The 25,316-nt window shown below is 41.2% G+C and overlaps 1 protein-coding gene and 1 long non-coding RNA gene across 8 annotated transcripts in view; both read left to right on the forward strand.

The window, feature by feature from the left end:
- Window positions 1–20,699, forward strand: part of SRPK2 (SRSF protein kinase 2) — an 83,214-nt gene extending 62,515 nt beyond the window's left edge. For 4 of the 7 annotated variants that reach the window (XM_081211570.1, XM_081211569.1, XM_081211571.1 and 1 more), the window contains exons 9-17: window positions 57–82; window positions 1,376–1,622; window positions 2,276–2,764; window positions 8,999–9,099; window positions 9,198–9,305; window positions 13,025–13,094; window positions 13,749–13,841; window positions 14,255–14,347; window positions 19,108–20,699. In XM_081211570.1, the coding sequence (XP_081067696.1) occupies window positions 57–82; window positions 1,376–1,622; window positions 2,276–2,764; window positions 8,999–9,099; window positions 9,198–9,305; window positions 13,025–13,094; window positions 13,749–13,841; window positions 14,255–14,347; window positions 19,108–19,292 (1,412 nt within the window). In that variant the 3' untranslated portion in view covers window positions 19,293–20,699. The remainder of the gene's footprint in view (window positions 1–56; window positions 83–1,375; window positions 1,623–2,275; window positions 2,765–8,998; window positions 9,100–9,197; window positions 9,306–13,024; window positions 13,095–13,748; window positions 13,842–14,254; window positions 14,348–19,107) is intronic. The other 3 variants (XM_081211572.1, XM_081211567.1, XM_081211568.1) reach the window with 2 other exon arrangements.
- On the forward strand, window positions 2,772–8,583 carry LOC308596667. Its single transcript, XR_014012632.1, has 2 exons — window positions 2,772–4,360; window positions 4,952–8,583. It is a non-coding gene; the product is annotated as an uncharacterized lncRNA (long non-coding RNA).
- Window positions 20,700–25,316: the final 4,617 nt, after the last annotated feature.

Raw genomic sequence — 25,316 nt, forward strand, 5'->3', positions numbered from 1 at the left:
AATTTTACTCTTAAGTGTTTTGTTTCTTTCCTCTTTTGTTTTCTTTCCTTTTTTAGTGAGTACTGCCCCTCAGCAAAAACCCGTAAGTAGTCTTGTGTTATTCTTCTTGAGTATTCAGGGCTCCCGTTTTAAAGAGTTGAAAGTTAAAATTGTTAGCATTTTCAATTTCATCCACGATCCTTATTTAACTACAGTTTTGGTTTATAAATAGGATCTTTTGTCTAAATTAATCTTGCATTACCTTTTCCTCCTGTATAGCTGGGAGGAGGAGTTCTGAAGCGTTCTTCTTTGCTTCTGCTTAACCATGTGGGTTGCCATTCCATCCAAACTGACAAACTAAGGAAGACTTTAATTATGGTTAGTTTAAAAGAAGCCAAGTTCAAACCATGTTTCTAAACCTCACTTGTTTAGGCTATAACCATAGGTTTTTTTTTAATGATAAAATAAAGTACAGTCGTCACCTGCCTCACTTCATTTAGTGGGGGCGCCTAGCGAAGAGCCCCTGAAAGTGAACTTTAGGGACTGGGCAGGGAGGAAGCAATCCTTCAGATGGTCAGGCTCCAAACCAGTTATTTAGCAAGATGTATATACTACTTTAAGGGACGCGGGTGGCGCTGTGGTCTAAACCACAGAGCCTAGGGCTTGCCGATCAGAAGGTCGGCGGTTCGAATCCCCGCAACGGGGTGAGCTCCCATTGCTCGGTCCCTGCTCCTGCCAACCTAGCAGTTCGAAAGCACGTCAAAGTACAAGTAGATAAGTAGGTACCACTCCGGCAGGAAGGTAAACAGCGTTTCAGTGTGCTGCTCTGGTTCACCAGAAGTGGCTTAGTCATGCTGGCCACATGACCTGGAAGCTGTACGCCGGCTCCCTCGGCCAATAAAGCGAGATGAGCGCCGCTACCCCAGAGTCGGTCACGACTGGACCTAATGGTCAGGGGTCCCTTTACCTTTACCTATATACTACTTTAAAATGTTTATAAGTGTTTTACATGCTATAAACTTTTCATTGGGGGTTTAAAGGATAATCCTAGCACATTTAATTGCACCCAATAACTAACTTGTCTAGTGCAGATGGCAGTATGTTCCATTTGTAGCCTAAAAGATAGGTATGCTGTGCTTGCAGTGGTTTATATAGTGAGAAATAATGGGGGCCCTCTATTCAGCTTGTATATCTTATGTCAGCAAAGCAATTATAGCTTGTGGCTACTTTATCCTTTGAATTGCCTCTTGAGTTTCAATTTTATAGAAAGTCAGTTGTGCAGTACTCTGCATTAGTGTTCTCAGTTCACAGATGCTAGACTTTATAGGGTAACCTAACCTTCACATTGAATGGCTGTAAGGATCAATAAATGGTAATGTTATGTTAAATTTCTTAGATTGGAAAAATATCTAAAAACAAAAAGAAGAAATTGAAAAAAAAGCAAAAGAGACAGGCTGAGCTACTAGAAAAGCGCTTGCAGGAAATAGAGGAACTGGAGCGAGAAGCTGAAAGGAAAAAAATAGAAGAAAATGTAACATCTACTGTATCGTCCAATGAACAAGAGGATGAATACCACCCAGAAGTCAAGCTAAAAACTGTTGAGTTAGAGGAGGTAGCAGATGAAGAACTTGGGAATGAGGATGGTAAGTGTTGGGTCTTCTTAAATTTTGATATAAAAGATGCAGTGTGTCCAGAGATGCTGTTGCAACGATGCTCTGAGCACCATCCGTTTTGTAGGCTGCCATCGGTCAGAGCCAAAGAACCATGAAACTCATTCCATGAGCTGCAAAAGGCTTTGCATGCCTTTTCTGCAAAGAGCAGACCCCCAGTTCCATCCTGCAAGTAGAGGATGCTTTTTGATACGGAGGGCGTAAGGAACATGGAAATCAATAAGTGCCATTACTATTATGGTGCACCACCGGCTTAGCACACTAAGTTTTGTTCAGAGTGGTGCCAAAATAAAATGCTGAAGAGACATCTTTGTTGGCGAGGGAAACCGTAGAAGTAACCAGCCATTGATATAAAAAAAGTTTTCCCCAAGGTAATAGTTCCCCTCCAGGCAAAAGCTATAGAAGACTGTCTGCTTTACTTATATAAGCATAAATTTATGCAGTCCTTTACTTTGCCTTTGCTAACTCAGATGAAATAGTATTGTTACATAACATGTACTGAAACTGAAAATTCAAATGATACTTCATAATACTTACCCCACTTGGTTTTAAGAGGTCATAATTTTCTGAGAGAAAGTGTAATCTAGTAAAGTGTAAAATATAAATTATATATTTTAATCCCTAAGGTGAAACGGAAGATCAGGATGAAAAGGAAGATACAGAAAAAGAAAACACAGAGAAAGACGATGATGTTGAACAAGAACTTGTCAACTCAGAATCTGCAGATCCCACTTGGATAGAATCCCCCAAAACAAATGGCCACGTTATAAATGGTCCTTTCTTGCTGGAAGAACAGATTGAAGATGAAGATGATGAAGAGGAGGAATGCCCAAATACTGAGCAATATAATCTTGATGAGCCAAATGCAAAAAATGATTACAGCTATAGTAGCTCCTACGAACAATTTAATGGTGAATTGCCAAATGGACGTCATAAAATTTCTGAGTCGCAGTTTTCTGAATTCTCGGCTTCCGTATTCTCTGGAGCTTTAGATTCTGTAGCTTGTGGTTCAGCTGTTTCTGAAGAATCAGCTGTAACTGAAAGAGACGGAAGTACTCCATCTCATGATAGGAGCAGGACAGTTTCAGCATCCAGTACTGGAGACTTGCCAAAAAGTAAGTGTTTTGCTTTCAGAAATTTGTGACCATTTATCTAAAGCGTTACCCAGTTTTAATTTTTGCATTGCTGTACTTGGCAGATATTTATTCACTGTAAAATGAGAGGGAGAGAGTAGAAAACATGTGGTCTTAAAAATATTTCTGTGTGCATATTGTTGAACTTTGCATTACATAACTGTTCTTTTGCCATTTTTAGAAGTGAGTTGCTCTCTTATTAGCACAGCACTGCTTGTTAAGCCTGGGAGCCACAAAACCATTTGTTTCCTGTGTACCTGGGCTGCCTTTTGGGCTTGTATTTCTTAAAGAACCTACCAAGTCATGTGGCAAATAATGGAGGGGGCATCGAGAAGCAGTGACATGATGTGAGGGCCTGCTGTGGAAATAATAAAAAAGTAAACAAATCTCACTGGGCTTTTCCAAGCTCTTGGGCATGCCTAAAGTAGCTCTTTGTCTGGATCCCATCTTAGCGTTTGAGAATATGTCAGACAATAAGCTTTGCTTGTGCTGGTCTCCCATGATGTTAATTGATTTTGCTGCTTTGCAGGCTCTCCTAAGGCAAGGTTTTGTTGTTTTGAGATTCCCCTCTTCTACCACTGGAAAAAATATGCCACCTGTGATTCTGGTTCACAGGTATTTTAAGACAAGGATATGCATTTTAGGCTGTTTATTTTCTCCTTGTTGTTTATTTCTGTCCTAATCCTGACAAGTTTCGCCAGTGTTAGATATTGGAACCATGCTAAAGAAACAGTATTTAAAAAAAAATAAAAATAAAAAATTGGAGGCAGTAAAGCGAGCATTGCTGGGCAACAGAAGTGGTCAGATGTGGACGTCGGAACCCTTAGTGCTAATTGGAGACATACAGTTATCTATGCACCTTGATTTCCAAAAAGACATCCCATTCAAAAAATATCTGAAATGCTGAGAAGCAGGATGTTTGCCAGATTACCAGACAATCCCAGCAGAAGGCTAAGAATATTTGAGTGAAATATCAAGCTGTGCAGCACAACAAGACACTCCAGGAATTTCCAAAAGGCTTGCCTTGTGATTTGCACACTATTCTGGATGTAAGTGCTTATGTGGTTGCTTTTTTGGGGATAGGAGGAAATAATTTTTTGTGTCCCTCCACTCCTACAGAGAATTCAGAGCCACGATTCCAGTCCCAAAGCTTGAAAAAGAGTTCTGGACACAGGGAAGTCCATATACTTAATTTGCAACCTCAGTGCTTGACAGTTAGAGTCTTCCTAGCAAAGAGTATCCTTAGCTGCACCTTGATGCCTCATGCTGGATGGATAATGTCCCCGCTTTTTAAATACTCACTTCCAGTCTACAATTACAAAATAAAAGGATTCGAAGTAGTGAAAACATTGTAAGAAATGTAAACAGTTGTTCCAGTGATTTAAAAAGGCAACCAGTGTGCCTACCTCTTCCGTTGATCCCTACATTTATCTAGTACTCAGGACAAGGATGTACATTTGTCTGCTAATGTCCCTACAATTGACCCTGACACAGATAAATGAGCAACATAGTCCTGGATAATCAAGCCAGCCTAATCCCAAGCACTGACTCAAATCTGCACTCCAGCAGGAAATCTAGGTAAGATCTTGTTTTTCAGCAATTTCAGTTCCTCTTTGGTAGTGTTATACTTTTTGAAGGCTAGGGTCTTTGACTGGGAAGGGGATTTCATTGGGGAAGTGGAGATGTTGCTAAAAACGATTGCTTGGGGAGCTATTAAATACTGTATTTTTTGCACCATAACACTCACTTTTTTCCTCCTAGAAAGTAAGGGGAAATGTCTGTGCGTGTTATGGAGGAAATGCCTACGGGTGGCATGCCTACGGATTTTCCTCCTCTAAAAACTACGTGCGTGTTATGGTCGGGTGCGTGTTATAGAGCGAAAAATACGGTATTTCCCCCTCAGAGTTTGAATAAACGTAATGAGTACCACTCTGAGTAAGAGACAATAGAGCTGTTTTCTATGGCTAGAGCTGGGATGAATTTACCTTTGAGCTTTGTTAGTCATGTAGGAGCGCTCTTGAATGTGTGCTGTGCTTTGTTTAAAAATAATTGGGCTGGAAAAGGATGGTGGGGGAGGAAGAATGCTTTAAAGATGTCTCAATAACTATCTTCATTACATCTAACAAATGCCGTTTTCCTTTTTCTTTTCCCTCCTACATGGCTCAACAGGTTGTTCAAAGGATATTAGCTGTATGTAAAAAAGAGGAGCCTGGGCTGGCATGAGAACTGCAGTGAGCTAGCTAGGAACTGACAGAAGTCCTCTACCATGGAATAAACAAGTTTCACTAGCAACCCAAGGAGGAGTGTTGAGAACAGTTGGTCAAACAAAGGAAGAGAATAAAAGTAGAAGGAGACCTGGAACATGGATAGCCAAAATGAATGAAGCAGCAGCATAGTTTATCTCATTGTTTAAGGACCTGGGGACTTGGTTTACATTCCACCAATCTTTCTTGGATCAGATGATAGAGGTCTGTGGCAAAGTACCTCCCTGTGCTTTGCAGCTTTAATTTTGGAGATGTGAGGAATGGATAGCCCTAATGAGAACACTAGTCACTCCATGTCTTCATATTCTTGTACAGCTGAGCCTCTTCGTGGGATTGAAACTGCTCTGGTAGCCCAGATGTTGCACCACTGCTTTCATAATCGGCCTCCCCGAAAAAGAGATTAAGGATACTTGGTGAAATACAAGAAGCCGGAAGGAAAGGGTGGCACGGTCTTCCACAGTCGTGCATTTCATCCATTCAAAACACCTGAAGAATTATAAACTCCTGCCTTGTAAGCCACTGTTGCCTCAAATCAGCACGGTGCTAATGGAGGGCATATCATCAAGTACATTTGTACTGCAACTTCATATTTATGTGTTTGTTAATGTGAGCTTAGCAGATATCCTGAATTAATAAGGTGTTGTTTTTTTAAACAATGGTTGAAATTTGCAAAAAGTGCATAATATGTGGTCTTTGTTTGGACTTTGTATAACCTGATGGTAAAAGGGAAGCTACTTAGAATCTTGTCTTGAGCATGAAACTTTTTTTTATTCAAGTGACAGACACTTTAAAGAAAGATGAGATAGCTAGTAATGCAATATGTAATGACTCAGGCTTAAGAGTGCTGTCATCATCCTCATGCGTTCTCATCCAGGAGACAGAGATGGAGATGGGTTCTTTAGAACCCATTCTATCAACCCTGGTATGGAAATGAGAGCCGCCTGTAGACAACAATGGAAAATTGTAGGAAAACCTAGACATAGGAGATAGCAGCATAGAGACCAGTTGGTGCAGTTTCTAACTGGAGTCCTATAACATATAAAAAACGTGGTTTTAAAAGTGCTCACATATTTTAAATTGCAGTACAGCTACATGCAATTCAATGGAGCATAAAGTTTCTGCAGGCAGGTTAGATACTGGAGTTGGACTGAAAGTGTAGATTATTATTTGTTATTATTTTGGGCTGCAAGGTCAAATTAGCTTCAAATCCATCTCTAACTTTCAGTATTAACAATGGAATAGATTGTTGAAAGCTACTCTTTCACCCACAGCACTTGTCCCAACTTGTAATTTTGGGAGAAGGAAGTTTTCGTACAATTTTTGTGACACATCTGTAAAACTGATCCGCTGGTAATTTTTAGGATTATTTTTACTGTTGTTGTTTTTAAAATCGGGTAAATAATATTCAAGTTCATACCTTTTGATATTAAACTTGTGTTCTTAATTACTGTAAACACTTGGGCCAGAATAGGGCCCTACCAGTACACAAAATTCTGGTACAGCTCTGGTGATAGTTAAGCCTATGATAAGCACACTATCTGTTGTTGATAATGAGGTAAAGGATTGTGTTGGCATTTGTTAGGCAATTTTCAGAATGTTTGTAATTTCACCAAATTTAGATGATATCTCATGAGGCAAGGAAAAGAAAAAAAGAGAGAGGAGAGAAGGAATTTGCCTTATAAAGCATCTAACCCAGCCTTTCTCAACCTTGGGTCCCTAGATGTTGTTGGATTACAACTCCCATTATTCCTAGCCAGCATAGCCAGTGGTCAGGGATGATGGGAGTTGTAGTTCCAGAAATCTGGGGACCTGAGGTTGATAAAGGCAGCTCTAACCACTTATGGTCATGATACCAGAACAGGAGATTGGGAGTGGGAGATGCACCATGGAGTTTAAAACTCCCTTCCTTTGCCAGGATTGAAGAAGGACATAAACGAGAAAACATACCCCCTCAACTGTCCAGAAACCCACCCACCCCTCTATATAGTAGTCGATGCATTCAGATTTAGAACTGGCAGCCTGGTAGGATCAGTTCTGCGTTATGAATAGTTTTGTATGAATAGCTGATAACTGGGGAGGTTTTAGAGCTTGTTTGGATTTTGTCTTAACAAGCTTTGCTTGAAAGGTGTATGTGGGCGTTGACAGTAGCTGAAAGTTTGTGAATAATGATTACACACATATGTGGGTGTGGAATGTAGTCGGGTTTTGCAGCCACTGATAATAATTGTCAGTGAGCAAACAGATTCTGAAAATAGGTATCGTCAGATTGATGAATGATGAGAATTAGAATAATCAGGGAACAGTGGATCTAGTGTTAGGTGATAGAAGAATCCCACTCAGAAGTAGTTGCTCAGCAAGGGTAAGACAGTTCAACATTGTAAGTTTAGAAATTTAAAACTCGAAGTTTTGTTCAGGGAGCAGGGATCACCATGCCAGGGATCACCAGATTCTCCTTGGCTAAGATGATCAGAAACTAAAGTTCTCTTTCTGTAAGCTCCATTCCAAGCTATTACATTCTCCTTAAGAGTTTTGCCCCAGATGCCCAAGAATTTTACTGAGAGGAGCACCCGCATGGTAAGGGCCTGACAGAGGTCCCATTCATCTCTTGGGTTACCAGTTGGTTATCCTAAACTTAGATGGCAAAGAGAGAGGAAAAACAAAGAAATCCTTCTCACTCTATTCTTCTTTATATGTTGCCTTAATTTGCACACAGTGTAGTTATTAAACAGTTGCTTGGTTCTATATGTGAACTGCTCAGTATCTTAACTATGGTTTGTTTGCTTACTGCCAACAAACTATGATCTGAAGCCATTGTTTGCTGTTGGCTTACAAACATTGGTTTGTTTGAACTATGGCTTGGTGATATGTGGGAACTTTACTTACCCATGGTTTGTTTGGCCACCCTCTTCCAGAAACTAACCAAGCTAGAGATGCATGAGGCAAGAGCAGCTTGAAAATGAATCAAACTTTGAAGAAGCAAGCCATAGTTTGCTTGATTGTCTAAGGGACAACTTGTGATTAGCTGCTGGTTTGTTGAACGAACTGTGACTTAGCATTACATGTGACCCAGGCTAATATCTACTATACTGAATGACAACAGCTTTCCAGCATTTCAGATATAGCAAGTCTTTGCCAGTCTTACCTGGAGATGCCAGAGTTTGTTACCTGGGACCTTTTGCATGCAAATTTCGTGCTCTACCACTGAGCCACCTGTGGATTCAGTATTACCTTCTCTCTTCTGGATTCCTAAAACATCAGGAGTTGCAAGTTGTTTTTTTCCTGCTTCAGAGTGTCTTTTCATTCCATGGATACTTCAGAAATATGACACACGGGGGGCTTAACTTTTGTCCTTGCAGTAATCATTTAAAGCTGACAAGTTGCGGAGCAAGATGAACGTGTCGTATCTTGTACAGGATATTGCTTGCCCCTAAATCGATTCATACGCTGAGCTCTGCTGTAGCAGACTTTCAGGATACTAGTGTGCTATATCTGTGACTAACGCTTACCTGATTTTTGCTTAATAAATTTTCCCTTGAATGCTGTGTGTTGGTTTACTTTGTAAGGGGGGGGGGGTGGGACAGTGTGAAATACCAAACAATATAAGTGTTGACAGAAGGGGATAGTCTAGGCAAGTTTTCATTCTGCCAAATTATATAAGTTACTATCCATTTTGAAAGTGTCTTTAATATTATAATGTATAACAAGTTACCACTCTGTGTAAGTATGGGATGTAAACAGTGAAATTCTCCTTTGTACAGGCATAAGTGAAATTTTAGAAATTAGCTGAAGATATTGATTTGCAAGTGGGATAGAGCTTCATGGCTATTTTCCACTTAATGGCATAAATTGCCACTTTGGCTGTACCTGAAGAGGCCCAGTAGAATCACATTAAGGTGGAAACTGAATTACATGCCATTGATACTAACTCTTGCTACTTCTTTGCTTGTAATAGCAAAAACCCGTGCTGCCGACTTACTGGTGAATCCTCTGGATCCAAGAAATGCAGATAAAATCAGAGTTAAAATTGCTGACCTGGGCAATGCTTGCTGGGTGGTAAGTATAACTTATTTTGTGTGTCTTAAGACTTTGCTCTTTGGTCTACCACCTACATGCTAATGTTTTCTTACCACTGCTGTCTTTTCTGTTCTTAGCATAAACACTTCACAGAAGATATCCAGACACGGCAGTACAGATCAATAGAGGTTTTAATAGGAGCAGGTTACAGCACACCGGCTGATATCTGGAGTACGGCATGCATGGTAAGAATGAGATTGCCCTGCCTCATTGCTACGCTGCTCATTTGAAAATACAGTGAGATTATTAGGATTTCTGAGCAAGTTGTTAAATGGAAAAAGACACGATGGTAATAGCTCAAGTGATCATAATTGTGAATTGCTGACTGGTTATGTTCTGAAGCATTGGCCTGGATCTAAAGAGCTACTTAAGGTGTGCCCAGCTGAATATTTCAAATGTCTGCTGTGCAGCGGATTCCCCTGCCCACATTACAAATGACATTTGAAAGCCCTCTTCCGTTTTTGCTTGGTTTATGCTGCAAAGTGTCAAGTCCACAGGTGGTGCTTTATAAATAATTACATTGGCTTGCAGTGCAATAGCATTACATTGGAGTGTAAGCTTATATTTTCAAAGCTAAATGTATAAATTAAACTGCAATTTGTTTGGTTCAGAATGATTCATAAATTGCATTTCATGTATTGTTCTGTTCCCAGCGATTTCAGTGTCACCTATAACAAATGCAGGGTTGCAGCTCAAATTATGTAAGTGGATTTGTTACCATATCTGTGTTTCCCAAATGTAATGTCTGGTAGGCGAATAAGCACAATTGTGCTACGTCAGGCTGGACAGATCTAGGAGTAGACTTAAGGCCTTCCATTTATGTTAGGCCTTACCTGCATAAGTTTTGCTTTTTTACCCACAAGTGGCTGTTGAATTTATTCCGTCTCCTTGCATGGGATCCAACAATCTATGTAAATATGCAGTGAGAAATGTGCCCACCATCTGCTGCATAACAAAAAGATGTGTTGTGAGTTGGACATAGGGCAGGGATAGACACAATGGCTAACCTTTGCTCACAGAGTGGAATCCGGCTGTAGTCTCCCTCTCTTCTGAAGTGTCCTGCGTCACTGTGAAGAGACCTGATGCTCTGAAAGCCTCTCTTTTGACAGGGTTCTTCACAATAGCCGAGAAGTCAGCACATCAGTCCGCAGACTCTCAAACTCTTCTGTTTACCACAGTGTTGCCCTGTGCTGTGATACGGATGCCAATTTTTGTGCAAAGTCGGAGCCATGTTATCCATATAGCACACTAGATTTTTGTGAATGGTTGCGTTGCCATTGAAAATGCCTAGATGGAGATTTGTGGCAAGCATTGCTTCGTCTCTCCTAGTTCATTTCTCACCCTCTTACGAAGGAACATGGTTTACCTGAACGGGCCCTGGTTACAAAAACCTGTTCGGTAACTGGGAATGCGCGTAATATTGGTTTGTCATGATATATGTGCATCTCTTCTGCTGTTTCTACTCCGTACATGTGGTATGCGCCTTGTGAATATTACTGAGAGCCCCTGTCTGCTTAGTGGTCAAAGCAGAGGCCATCGATCTCTCCCCACCCTGTGGGGGAGGAATATAATGGCAACCGCTGTGACAAAAGAGCAGAACTGGGCTGAATGTGTCAGAAACTACACTGTCATTGACTGAGTCCCCGTTATTTTATGAAGCTGTGTTTTGCTCATATGAAAGAAGGGGAAAGAGGTCTTTCCCTGGGGAAAGGACTGCACAGTCCTGTGAGGTATGTCATTACACCAGCTGGAAATCCATGATGTATAGGAATTCGCCACACCTGCCAGTAGTTTGCCTGTGTCACTGCTGGGAACAGGAGTGAGAACTGTGATTCTATTAATTGTCTTTATTCAGACTCCTTGGACTGAAGCCAGGGCAAACGATTGTGACGATCGCAGCTCCACCCTCAGACTCTAGTTGGTGCGTTAATGTATTCATTGGCCGTTGAGAAAGAAGATAACGTACCTAGCTATTTTTGCTGCTACATTTGTGCATCTGCCTTGGCTCATAATTTTTTCCCCCAGATAATTGAAAGATAACTTAAAGAAGCTAACACCATCACCCGTCTAGGGCATATTTGTTTATTTTTAAGTTACAAACAAAACACAGTTTAGGCATGCACCAGTAAAGAAGATACTAAATGGTGTGGCTCAATTCCAGTCTGCCAACGGGATGACCAGACAAAGGGAGAACGCTGTTGAATAGTGAATTTGTGTCTCTCTCTTGTTTTTATGTCCCCAATACTTTGCATAGCCCTTGCTTCACAGTAACTGCACAGAGCACATGTGTCTCAATGGCTGTGCTCAGGATGATGTTGTGAGATAGAAAACAGCCGTGACCCCGAGACTTCTGGAGGTTTCTGGTATTTTAATAAATGAAGAGAAGGAATGCTTAATTCTAACCTAATGAAAATGGTTGCTGTAGTTGCTGTTGTTATTTTCTTTTAAGGTGGTTTAAGTGTGCTTGTTTCTCTCGTAGACTCATAGAATTGTAGAGTTGGAAGGGATGCCAGAGGTCATCTAGCCCAACCCCCCTGTAGTGCAGGAATGAGTTCCTCCAAAGAAACTGTAGGAATTTTACATCTTTAAGGGGGCTACGGGTTTGTGGCAGAGGAATCTCATAACTTCCACAAAATAGCAATTTTTGTTTGGTTCCTTGATACTAATATTATTACTGGTGGAACACTCTGTCACAAGAGACCAGGGCCCTGTGGGACTTGACATCTTTTCGCAGGGCCTGTAAGACAGAGCTGTTCCACCAGGCCTTTGGCCAGGGCACAGCCTGACTCCCTCCCTCGGCAATCTTCGCGGCGCTCTGGCCCAATGGTTGCCAGTGGCTTGAATTAATTAATTTTATAATGAATGATTTTAGAGTGTTGTGTATGCTGTACTTTTGTACTGTTTTATTGTTGTTAGCCGCCCTGAGCCCGGCTTCGGCTGGGGAGGGCTGGATATAAATAAAATTTATTATTATTATTATTATTATTATTATTATTATTATTATTATTATTACTACTACTACTATTATTATTACTATTATTATTACTATTATTTGTTAATTTATGTACCGCCCTTCATCCAAGGATCACAGGGAGGTTTGCAATATAAAAACACAAAAATATATAACATAGCATATGCAACAAACAAAATAATACCCCCCCAAACACAGTTTAAAAGGACGCAGATTGTTTAATTAGCAAAAGGCCTGGGAGTAGAGAACGGTTTTTGTCTGGTATCTAAAGATATGTAACGAAGGAGCCAGGCAAGCCTTCTTGGAGAGAGCATTCCACAAACGGAGCCACCACAGAAAAGGCCGTTCTTGTGTTGCTACCCTCCAGACATTTTGAGGGGGCACTTGAATAAGGGCCTCAGATGATGATCGCAGGGTCCAGGACGGTTCACATAGAGAGAGGTGTCCTTGAGTTATTGTGGTCCTGAGCCATTTAAGACTTTTTAGGTCAAAACCAGGGCTTTGAATTGTGGCCGGAAACTGATTGGCAGCCAATGCAGTCAGGCCAGGATTGGTGTTATATGCTCAAACTGCCTTGCCCCAGTGCGCATTACACAGTTAAGTGTGTTGTGTAAATATAGTCTTAGCAGGCAAAGTGTTTTACAGACTCTGTTGTTTTGGTGTTGGTTTTGTTCTTTTGCTATACAGAGACAATGGGGGTGAGTGTGTGTGTGTGTGTGTGTCTTAGGGAGAGCTTTGCATCACTTAAAAGTACAGAGTGGCTGTTATGTCCATATTTCCATGCTAAAGCAAGGGAGACTCCCAGAAGATACTTGCTTTTCAAAGGGAATTCCCCCTCTCCCTGTTCTGTGCATTTAAAATCATTATCACCTGTAGAAATAAGTCTGAGGCTGTCTCACCTGGATCTCCCATCAATATCTTGTTTTATTGTAGGCATTTGAGCTCGCGACTGGCGATTATCTGTTTGAACCGCATTCTGGTGAAGACTATTCCAGAGACGAGGGTATGTATCTTTTTAACGTCTATGTATTTCCCTGCGCCTCTTTATAGACTCAGAAGAACGTGAAGAGGCCTTCGTTTATTTGCTCAAGTAGTCTACTGACAGAAATGTCTCATTTCGGAATATAAACACCACATTTTTTTCTCTTTAGTTTAAAGTCCCGCCAGTAGCAGTAGGTGGGCAGTCTCCCCGCAGCAGACACAGCCCCTTTCCCTAAGCCTTGGAAGAAAGGGTTAAACTCTTGTAAGATCTGCATCTGAGTGTGGGACTTTTGAAACACGATTGCAGCATTTTGGAAACAAAACTGACGCGTATCTGTTTGTGAAAGCTGATTACTAAATGAAAAGCAAGGTAGCAGCTACAATTAACTCCGGCTTCCATCTGTGTACCTGTCCATTTTCCACGCTTGTTTGCTTGTAACGTCCTTTGCAGCAGTAACAACACTGGCATCAGTTACTTGGTTTTCCTTTCAAAGTGCTACGAGCGATGCCAGTCTTTTGCTGGCCGTGAAACCTCCGCATGGGTTTTCTGCAAACATTGTTGTGTTCGGAACTTTTTTTGGAATTTTTAACTAATTCCAGTTTCTTTCCTCCTCTTTTTACCCCATCCTCCCCCTTGCCCTTCCCATTCCTGTGCCCTTTCTTCTCTCCTTCATAGACCACATAGCACACATCATAGAGCTGCTAGGCAATATCCCAAGGCACTTTGCTCTTTCTGGAAAATATTCTCGGGAATTCTTCAATCGCAGAGGTAGTACCTCTTCTTTTTGAAAGGTGCCGTGATGCAGACAGAAGTGGACGGGCAGTTGCTCAGTGTAGCCTGTACAGCTGACATACACTTTGCAAGATGACACTGCAAACAATTTCTATTTGCAAAACAAATGCTGGAAAAAAGCAGCAGCGTTGACAAATTGTTTGTTTCACTTTGTGAAAAACAAACAGTGCAGTCACCTTGTAATTTATTTCTTTTGGCAAAACGAACTTTTCCCCTAAATTGTCTTACAAGGGAATAGCTTTCACCCTCACAACGAATAGCATTTCTGCTTTCTTTCAGCAAGGACTTATCTGTTTCTGTCTGTACCGGGCCAGTGTTGGTGTGTGCATGCAATGTATTGATTAAACTGTTGTATGTTTCTGTTTTGCTGGAAATGTTCTCCAATGCAGATCACATAGCATTGATCATTGAACTGCTGGGGAAAATCCCTCGAAAATACGCTATGTTGGGGAAATATTCCAAGGAGTTTTTCACCAAAAAAGGTAACAGTATTTCTGCAACCCTAATTTAAACTGTTGCTCTTTTCAAAGAAGACACTGAACACTTTTTAATGGGTAATGAAGAGTCTGGTTGCTTTTAAACATCATGTTAAAGAAGATGTGTAAATGTTCTCCATTTTTTAAGAAGAGCAGGGAATTCAGATTTATTTATTTTATCAGGTGTGTTTAATATCCAAAATATTGGGCTTATATATCTGCTTAGTATTCCATTTATTCTATCTGAAATCAATAAAGGAAAGAATTTAGTTTCCTAGCATCACTGAAACAAAAAGAAAACATATTTAAGATGCCCTGTTGCCTTCTTACCTTGAATACTTGAATAGCTGTAACAAGTCAAAATAATAATAAAAAATTTGTTCAAGCTCTAACCACAAAAGATATACATTCTGCTCATATCCTGAGAATACTATATCTAGAAATGATACAACCATTTGAGAAGTCCGTGCCCAAAGTGCTGTTGCTTTTCCACAAGAACAACAAGTATTTTGACATCTTTTGCATTTTATGTTGTCATTTGGATGCTTTTGGTTTTAGAGGTTCTGATGCCCAGGAGGTACAAAAGTCAGTAGAGGAAGTTTAGCAGAGGAGAGTCAAAAGTTCAGCCTAGGAATTTGGCAATTAAATACCAGGACTCCACTCTCTGATTGACTGGGAGAGGGAAGTAAAAATACTTTAAAAGCCTTTGCTCAAAAATTGTTCAACTCAGATTTTAAGTAAAATCATAGTTTCTGTGACAAAATACCGATACAGAAACGCATAGGCCTTTGAAGGATACCAATGCATGGCCCTGTGTAACCCTGGGCTGAATTATCTGTTCTCAGGGCCTCCACATCTGCATTGTGTAGGTGTCCTACATAAAATCAGGTTACATAAGACATGTGAAGAATGAATAATTTCAGGGAATTAATATTTTTATTATCAAACTGTAGTGCTTCTTATATTTCTTTCTGGCAGTTCTTTGAACAATAAAAGGCAATCTTTGGCACAATCCACTGGGAACTTGTACATTATATAATTGATAAAGAGCATAGATGTGCTTTGCATATATTGCTTTGCTCTAGAATTCAGCTGTGTGGAAGGTGGTTGTTGCATAGTGAAAACTAGAGGTGTAAGAAATCATGTGGTAAACATTCAAACGGGTACTCAGTTAGGCAAGCAGGCAGTGCCTGATTTGATTCTGAGAACATAAGGGGCAAGGGGAGGCCTGGATGTAGTTCTCTCTTCAAACTGGCATCAGCACTATCAGATAAGGTAAAAAAAAAAAAAATTAAAGGACCCCTGGATGGTTAAGTCCAGTCAAAGGTAACTATGGGGTAGGGCACTCACCTTGCTTCAGGCCGAGGGAGCCGGCGTTTGTCCACAGACAGCTTTCTGGGTTATGTGGCCAGCAGGACTAAACTGCTTCTGGTGCAATGGGACACCATTTTGAGTGCCAGAGCGCACCGAAACTCCTGTTTACCTTCCTGCTGCAGTGGTACCTATTTATCTACTTGCACTGGTGTGCTTTCAAACTGCTAGGTTGGCAGAAGCTGGGACAGAGCAACGGGAGCTCAGCCCGTCATGCAGATTTGAACCTCCGACCTGCTGATCAGCAAGCCCAAGAGGCTCAGTGGTTTAGACCACAGCGCCACACTCTGTTAAGTGTGCTGAAGCAGATTATATTGTTGTAATCCTTAAAACATTCTTCTTGCAAAGCAAATCAGTATGATTATCTCAATATTGTTGATGTGGGGGGAAATGAGATCTATCGAGTTCATGGCAAGGCTTTTAGTTTGGGGCTTCCTCATTTGTGGTTTTATCACTTAGCCACTGTGCTGGGCTAACGCTTATGATGAACACCCCCCCTTTCCTGTCTTCAACAGTGTGTTTCCTCTCTCTCAGTTACACTGCATTCTGCAGTGACATGGCGGATGAGAGGGGTGGTTGAGAGGAGAGGTTGTGAAGCCTGTGCAAGGTCATGCGCCATACATAGAGATCAAAATTCAAATGTCCTTCTGGGCATACCGTACCTCGAGAATAAGCTCTGCTGGAACAAAAGAATCCGTTTTATGAACAGAGCTGTTTCAGCTTTGAACCAAGAATTTCATGAGTTTCATGGGTAGCTCAGACAAATTTGAACCAAGAAAGAGGGTGGAAAAACAGGTGAACCACAACCAAGAGTATTCTTTGCTACTTAGGTAAATGGGACCTTCATTTTCTCCAGAGAAAAGTAAAAGAATGAAAGAGATGTAGTTTTCTTGAAATAAGTTGAAGGCAGAAACCTGGTTTCATGTTGCCCCCTTGTGGCTTTTACCTTTTCAGCAAACTAAATTTCTTGAAATGCTTTTCGATATGGCTTATTGTGTAATTGAAACATGCTATATACAATGACGCATTGCCAAGAATGCCAAGTGCCCTTGTATAATTGTACCCGGAGGGATGTATACCCAAAGGTTATCCTGTTCGTTACACTTCCTTAACCTGTTGTCAAAGAAGAGATGAGCAACAATACAATACTGTCTTTTCAAGGGCCTTGATTTGCCCCTGCCACCTCAGGAATGGTGCTTGGCTCCCTTTCACCATGTCCCGTCCTTTGTTAAGGCTTCACACCAGTGGTGAGTCCTTCCCTGTAATGGAGTCCTGAGATGCAGCCAGGTGGGCGGGGTATAAATAATAATAATAATAATAATAATAATAATAATAATAATAATAATAATAATAATAATATAAAGAAAAATCTATTTTGAAGGCCATGCACTTACTCATTCAAATGCTCTAACCCAGACCGCATCCTGTTGCCTCCTTCGGTCTTCCACTGCAGTCCTCTGCTGTTTATATTAGTGATTCAGCCTCTGCCCCACCACCAATCCGAAACAATCTAGTTTTTCACTTCTTCAGCTGCTTTAGTTAAATAGCACACAGTAGTGAGCATTGGTACCCACGGCTGACTTGAACCAGTTTGCAGCAGCCACTTCCAGTCCCTTTCTTCAGATTCATCCCCTTTCCCTTCCTTGATCAAGTTTCCTACTTCACACATTGATAGGTTGACTACAAACTGAGTAAAAAGTTTTGCTAAAGAATTCTGAGGATGACGGCATAAGACAAGTTTGCTATACAGTACAGACAAATGTGATTAGTCTACCAGCTTTTATATACCTGGAGTGGGGGTGGTGGTGGAGGTGGACGGGAGAGGTCAACTCTAAGACATGCTCAGTGCCTGCAGAAATCATTTCAATTCGAAACAAAACATTTCAAATTAGTTTGATATTGTTGATATCTTTGATTGTTGATTAAACAGAATCCTGCATACATAAACTGGAAGAAATACACAGAATACACAGGACCTTACCAAATTATTGACTGACAATACATGTGCTGTTGTTACTTGTTTCCTTGTGCTCCAAGACATTGCTTCCTTATCGTTCAAATAGCAATATTTTGTGTCTGGTAGATCAGATTCCCTTTCCATCCAGCTGTTGCGTCTTCTACTTGGTGGAATGTGAGTTCCAGGGGAATTTTGTCAGTGCCTGTGACATCACTAGAGACAAGTAACTTCTCAGAAGTTTTCGTTGCAATTAATTCTTTAGAAGCTCGGTGCCTTAGCACCTTACCGCACAAGAACACCCCCACCTGCCATTTCTAAAAAGTTGCAAATTCAGCTACGCTCCCCCAGCTCTGGTCCAAAGACCCTTCCATTTTGTGCATCTTTTTGCTTTTAGATTTTTATGCTTTATGCTCCTCCTCTCCACTGCTCCAGGGCACACATTTCCTGGTTGGTTTCTTTGCTTTTGAAAGCAAAGTTATAACACACACACTCTGCAGTGCAGCTGTTCCTCCAACTTGCTAATGACTTTTGATGTTACCTACTGCAGGACCCCCTTTGGCCTGCCAGGGTGTCCTTTTCGGCCCACGAGGCCATTTCCCCAAACCATAGGTGCCTGTCAATTAGCTGATGTTCTCCAGTGCTTGATCTTTTTGAAGTCTATAGCTTACACCTGGGTCAGGCAATTTCTGACTCTAGGCCTAATTTCAAAAGTTCTCTTCAAACAATAGAATAATCCAGGCTTCCTCAACCTCGGCCCTCCAGATGTTTTTGGCCTACAACTCCCATGATCCCTAGCTAGCAGGACCAGCGGCCAGGGATGATGGGGAGTGTAGTCTCAAAACATCTGGAGGGCCGAGGTTGAGGAAGCCTGGAATAATAGAATTGTAGAGTTGGAGGGTCATTTAGTCCCACCCCCATAAGCCATACACTCAATAAGATGAGTCTTCTGGCAAGAGCGATCTGTCCTTTCCCCAGCAGCCCACTTGGCAGGCAGGAAGAGTGAGAGAGACAGAAGAGGGCTGGTCCTAGCACATTCATGGATCTTAGCCCACCCATTAATGGCTTTGGTCCTGCCACAATGCAGATTTCACAGAATACCCTTGAGGAAATGCAGTCCTCAACAGAAGAAAAAGAATGTCCTCGCATGTTCACAGGTTTGGGTAAAAAAAATCCGTTCAAAGGTGTGTATGTATCAAATATGTTTTTGATCAAACGTTACCTAACTTGATTAATTGTATATAGGATGGTCCCAACGCCCCAAATGAATGAACATATGTACAAAAGCCTCTTTATTGTTGTTGCCTACTGAATAAAATTTCCATGGCCAGGCTAAATCTTCCTGGATGTGCTTCCTGAGAATCGAGACTAGTTATCAGCAGATCTAATTATTTTTCTTCTTTTCCCTCCCTACCTCTTTTTAAAAAAAATAAAAATACAGGAGAACTTCGACACATTACCAAACTGAAACCTTGGAGCCTCTTCGATGTTCTCGTGGAGAAGTATGGCTGGCCTCAGGAAGATGCCGCAGAGTTTACAGATTTTCTGGTTCCTATGCTAGAAATGGTTCCGGAGAAGAGAGCCTCGGCTGGCGAATGCCTTAGGCACCCTTGGTTGAATTCGTAGTAAAATCTCCAGATACCACGCTGGGCCAGCACCCGCTCCCCCCTAACATCAGACTTAAATGGTGACTGTTATAAATTCACTTAACAGGATCATAAATGAGCTGGCTTCAACCCAGATCTTTATTTTGCTTTGAGGTACTGTTTGACATTTTGCTTTTTGTGCACTGTGCTCCTGGGAGGAGGGTAGTCTTTTTGTCTTCAGCTAGTAGTTTTACAGACTCTCTGCAGAAAGAAAAAAAAAACACTTACTAATGTGTCTTTAAGCATTGTTTCTTGTGTTGTGTGGCATTCAGACATCAACTTTTTCAACAGAACATCCTTTATTCTCCCTTCATGTGTTTTGGCAGGTTTTGTAACTATTTATGGAAAATATTTTAGCTGAGTATTATATAATTTACAAGTGTGAGACATTATCAAGTCAGAATTGAGAAAAAACATACAGTTCTTTGGGCAAAGGGACATTGTTCTTGTAAAATAGTGTATGTAAATGCACCTTGTAAATGTTTATTTCCATTAAAAATGGGACGGGGACACAATTTTCAGAGTAAAGCTATTAAATCGAGAGTGACTTGTAGTGTACAAATTGCATGTAGTGGATTTCAAACTGCTTCGGGAGTTTCAAAAACTTTCCTTTCTATAGAGGTGACCACATTTTACCTGGAAAGGAAGTGGCTCTAATCTGCAAGATATTATTCTCCAGGAGACATCTTGAAGGAAGGCTAAAACTTTCAATTCAAAGGACAAATGGACAAAATATATCTAAGTGCTTTTTAGAAGAAGTGTCATTTGCTTTACAGTTGTGAGGTAAGGGCATGGAAACTTGGCACTGTGTTTTCATAAGGATGGTTTTTTGTGCTAGGCTTAAGAATTTGAAGAGCACATGTACAGCATTTTCCGTGCAGAATTATTAACATTGGATGAAAAAAGGTGCTCCGCTTGAGGAAAAGGGACAGAATAAATGCAAAACCTACATTACGGTGAAAGACCATGCACCTTCCATACATAGCTTTACATGTTTCTAAAACAAATTGCACTAGCTTATTTCCCCCCATGAATTGACATACCGAGGAACTAATATTCCTTTGTAAGTTGCACACAAAATTTTAAGTGTTTTCATACGAAAAAGCTAAGTAGATTCCAAAAGAGAACTCATAGGCAATACAGATTTTAGAATGTAAAATATGGAGGGGTATTTTAGCCTCTTTTAGAAGTCAGTGGAATGAATGTAAAATTATTTCTGGTTTTACACTTTGATTATGGTGCCACTTTTTCTTGACTTTGTCCATTTTAAATTTATTCACATGCCTTTGCAATAACTAGATTGTGAGACAATACCCCCGTGTTGTAACAATAACCAATTGTTTGAGGTGCTTGCAGTTGTCTTATTAAAGTGGTTGTTTTTCCAGAACTGTGCTGCTCCCTGGAATGTTTTGATAGCCGTGAATTCAAATGGTTCCCTAGAGTCATCTATTCCCTGGAAATGTCCTCCGTTGCCAGCTGCTGCATAAGATTTCCCCCTTTGCCTTTTCAAATGCTTCGTTTTGAAGAAAAGAGCAGCCTAAAAAGATAACAGGCATGTACTGCAAAATCGCTGCCCAAATCACATGTGCCAAAACCAAAGAGCAGTGGTCCACAAGGCTGGCCTTGTTTAATGCAGTGGCTGTATATGCGTCACTAGTAACCAAGGGATACTTTCAATTGCAGAGGTCATTTGCAAAAAGCATTTGTGGCAAGTCTCTTAAATTATTTCAGGTTACAGGACAAGGAGAGGCAAGGCTGTGCAAAGATGTTCAAATAAATGGTCTAATTTAACCGTTTTATATACAGTGGTGCCCCGCAAAACGAATGCCTCGCAAGACGGAAAACTCGCTAGACGAAAGAGTTTTCCGTTTTGGAGGTGCTTCGCAAAACGAATCTCCTATGGGCTTGCTTTGCAAGACGACAATGTCTTGCGAGTTCCTGCTGGTCCCCCCCCCTTTTTCTAAGCCGCTAAGCCGCTTATCAGCTGATCCGATCAGCAGATAAGCCTCTAAAAGCCGCTAATAGCGCTAATCCGCTAATCCTTCAATGGGCTTGCTTCGCAAGACGAAAAAACCGCTAGACGAAGAGAATCACAGAACGGATTCTTTTCGTCTTGCGAGGCACCACTGTAATGTAAATCTGCAGAATTTAAAAGTAGATCGATAGCCCTATAGACATTCTTCTCAATAGGTGGAATAAATCCTAATCAGAGAAGTCAACTCTATAGACCTGTTGACAGAAATAACAGCACTGACTAATCATAGAATCGTTGCAAGGAACCACAAGGGTCATCTAACCCAACCCCTACAGTGCAGGAATCTTTTTGCCCAATGTGGGCTTGAAACCACAATCCTGAGATTAAGAGTCTCATGCTCTTCCAACTGAACTTCCTTCAGTCTTAGGCTCATATATGGGACGCAAGCAGGAATGATTTATTGGAGAGCTGCTTTACAAAACCTCTAACATTACATTCTGTATGCAGCCCCTTATCTATTTGCATCCTGTATAGGATGGTGACAACATAGCTCCTGTAGACACTGGGGTGGAGGAGGAACTTGTTTAGCTTGCAGTCTCTTCCATATCCTCATTATTAGTTTGCATAATATATTCTGCTTCTCCCAGTATGTGCATTGATGCATAATTAATCTTTGACACAGAATCTGAATTAAGCATAAAGCATCCCCAATCACAGCCCCTCTTCCCTTGTTATATGTGAGAGCCCTACACTCCAAAACACACTTTGAACCTATAGCTGCCCTCTCGCCTATTGTTGCAGTCAGCTGGAAGGAATTTTAGCGTAAGCCCCACCTCAAGCCCATTACTGGGATCAGCTCCAGATCGCACAATCAATTTCAGAATCTTTGCCCTACTGAGTTTTTGAATTGGAAGTTAACAATTCAATACATTGCTAAATCTGTAATTTCAAATCCCTAAAATGATCATACCAAAGAGTACTATCATTCTAAAATCCAGTGTGATGCTAAGCTAATGCTGTGATAGGTGTGGCTAATGTATGCCAGTGGTGGCCAAACTTGGCCTGCCAGCTGTTTTGGGACTACAACTCCCATCATCCCTAGCTAACAGGACCAGTGGTCAGGGATGATGGGAACTGTAGTCCCAAAACAGCTGGAGGGCCAAGTTTGGCCATCACTGATGTATACTGCAGCATTATAAATGTTTTGTGTAGTCTTCCACTTCCAGCTGTTTGCAGCTGCTTCTTCACTCCTTTCTATACGAACTTCCTGCTCCCGGTTTTTCTTCTTTTAAAGGGCTCTGCAAACCAGGCGGAGGCTGCAAGAGTGTCTTCTAGCATTAACATGTTCGCCCTACAGCATGGGTGTGCATGGCACTGTCTCACTTAAAGGACAACTTTGTAAAGTGTGGGAAAAATACCATGCGGCCTCTAAAACTTGGTTCTGTGGTACAAAAACTGACTGATGGGCATGGAGTTCGCAGGGCTAATACTGGATTGAATCCATATGTGGACGAAAAAACACCTAGAAGTAATTTAGTTGCTTACCGTTACAGCTGTACTACCGTTGGTATTTATGTGCAAAATATTTAAATTTCTGGGGCATGTGACGTTACCTTGTGTATAGCAAATGCCTTTAGTCAACTAGATTCAATTCTTCTCCTGAGGATTATAGGAGGTACCCAATATAGGAATGTATAGATCAGTGTTTTACCAATGTCATTGGAAAAGAACTTGGGTTAAATTGAGATTTTATTTTTATTTCTTAAAGGCTGCTAGTGTCACATGCCTCACATTGTATGTTGCCTAGTTCCTCTTATCTGTTCAAATCTTTGAGATTTTAATATGCTGGAAGCAGGGTCTTAATTATTCAGACTTTTTCCAAAGCTATTTTAAAATACTTCCAAAGGGCAAAAATTGCAATCAGCTTATTGGTCTCACAAGCTCAACTTGTTTCACCGAATTATAAAACAAGTGAAACTGAGCATAGCTTCTGAAATTAGGATGTTCCACCTTGTTAACTGTAACTTCAGATTTTACAGCGTAAAACTGGAATGCATACAGCTTCTTCATTAAAGTATTTTTTCTTATTAATTTGCAATCATTCTTATAACTGCGAGGCTTATCACTTGCTAAATCTTGGGCCAAGCAGTATTTTTTCCATATGAACATCTGTCTGCTCTTCTGGGGGTGCTATAGGCTGCTGTGTAAAAAGAAATCTTGCCTTTAGTCATCTGCCTGCATAACCTGCATTTATTCAGAAGTGCTTTTTCATGTTCATCTGTTGGTGAAGCAAATGAGGGGACAAAATCTTCATCCTGCATTTGAGAACTGATCACGGGTGAGAGCCATTTCTGTTCTACATTTTATCAGCATCAGGATCTCTGGACTGTGGCAGGTATATGAAACCTGTATATTATTTGTTAGCTTGCCCATTACTATCTATGGTGTCTCTCTGTTAGTGCTTGTTCCAGTAGAGCAAATGTGGTTAAACTTTGTTCCTCCGGATATTGAACTACAACTTCCATCAGCCCCGGCAAACACAGCCAATGCATTGCCTGGGATTATGTGTGGTGTAGTTCAGCAGTATCTTCGAGGCCAAAGGTTCACACCTGCAGTAGGCTATAAGACAGGCATGGGCAAACTCAGCCCTCCAGATGTTTTGGGACTACGACTCCCATCATCCCTGGCCACTGGTCCTGTTAGCTAGGGATGATGGGAGTTGTAGTCCCAAAACATCTGGAGGGCAGAGTTTGCCTAGGCCTGCCGTAAAAGTACTGACAGCAATGAGACATGGAACAGAGAACAATGGCCGGCAGTCTATTTTGTAAAGGGCTGGTGGTTAAACAGGTGTGGGACTACCCATACTACTTACATTTTCACAATTGCCCCCGTAAGTAACCCACTTCCACCACACTGCCCTATGAGATGGCAGTAGATGCAATGACCCTGGGCCATTGGCCCTGCCTGTTAATATGGTAGTGTTGCAAGCTGCTGATGGACCCTTTGTGTAGCATGGTAATGGGGTTCTTAGAGATGTAGGAATGGCCAAGAGGCTTAGATAAATGGCTTCCCTGGCAGGATGAGACTTTATCCTGTACTAAGAACATCAAGAGCTTGCTGGAACAGATCAATGGCCCATCTAGTCCGGTATGATCTCATGGTGTGCCAGATACCTGCTCAAAACCTGCAAGCAGGATTCCCTACCTGCAGTTTCCCTTTCTAGTGTTTCCAGCAACTGGTATTCAGAAGCACTGCTGCCTCCAAATATGGAAGCAGAGCAAGCCATCAATAGCCTTTCCCACGATTTTGTCATACCCTGTTTCAAAGCCATCTAATTTCATGGCCATTTGCTGTCTCCTGTGGGAGCAAGTTCCATAGCTCAACTTATGTGCTGCACAAAGTACTATTTTTCTGTTGTGAATCTTTCCACGTCCAGCTTCTTTGGATTTCCACATATTCTAGTGTGCGGGGCGGGGGGGACTTGTCTCTCCATGCCATGCCTAATTTTATTAACTTCTATCGCATTGCCTCGTCTTTCTTCTCAACTAAAAAGCCCCAAATGCTGCAGCCTTTCTTTGGAGGGGAGTTGCTCCACCTCCTTGATCGTTTGAGTTGCCCTTTTCTGAACCCTGTTCAACTCTACAATATCCTTTTTGAGATGAGGTGACAACTGTACTCAGTATTCCAAACGTGGTCACACTATAGAGTTGTATAATGGCACTTTGGTATCAGCATTTAATTTCTTGATTCCTTTCCCAATGATCCCTAGCATGAAACTCATCACTGTGCATCGAGCTCTCTATTATGGCCCAAAGGTCTCATTTCTGGTCCATCACTGCCAGTTTATACCCCATCAGAGTATATGTGAAATTAATATTTTTTTGCCCCAACATTCATAACTTTGCACTTGTTTACGTTGAATTAACATTTGCCATTTTACCACCTATTCACTTGAGTTGAAGAGGTCTGTTGGAGCTCTTCACAATCTTTTTAAAATAACCCTGAACTATTCCATGACACCAGCAAACT

This window comes from Podarcis bocagei, assembly GCF_964188305.1.
Source record: "Podarcis bocagei genome assembly, chromosome: 10".
Lineage (NCBI taxonomy): Eukaryota > Metazoa > Chordata > Lepidosauria > Squamata > Lacertidae > Podarcis > Podarcis bocagei.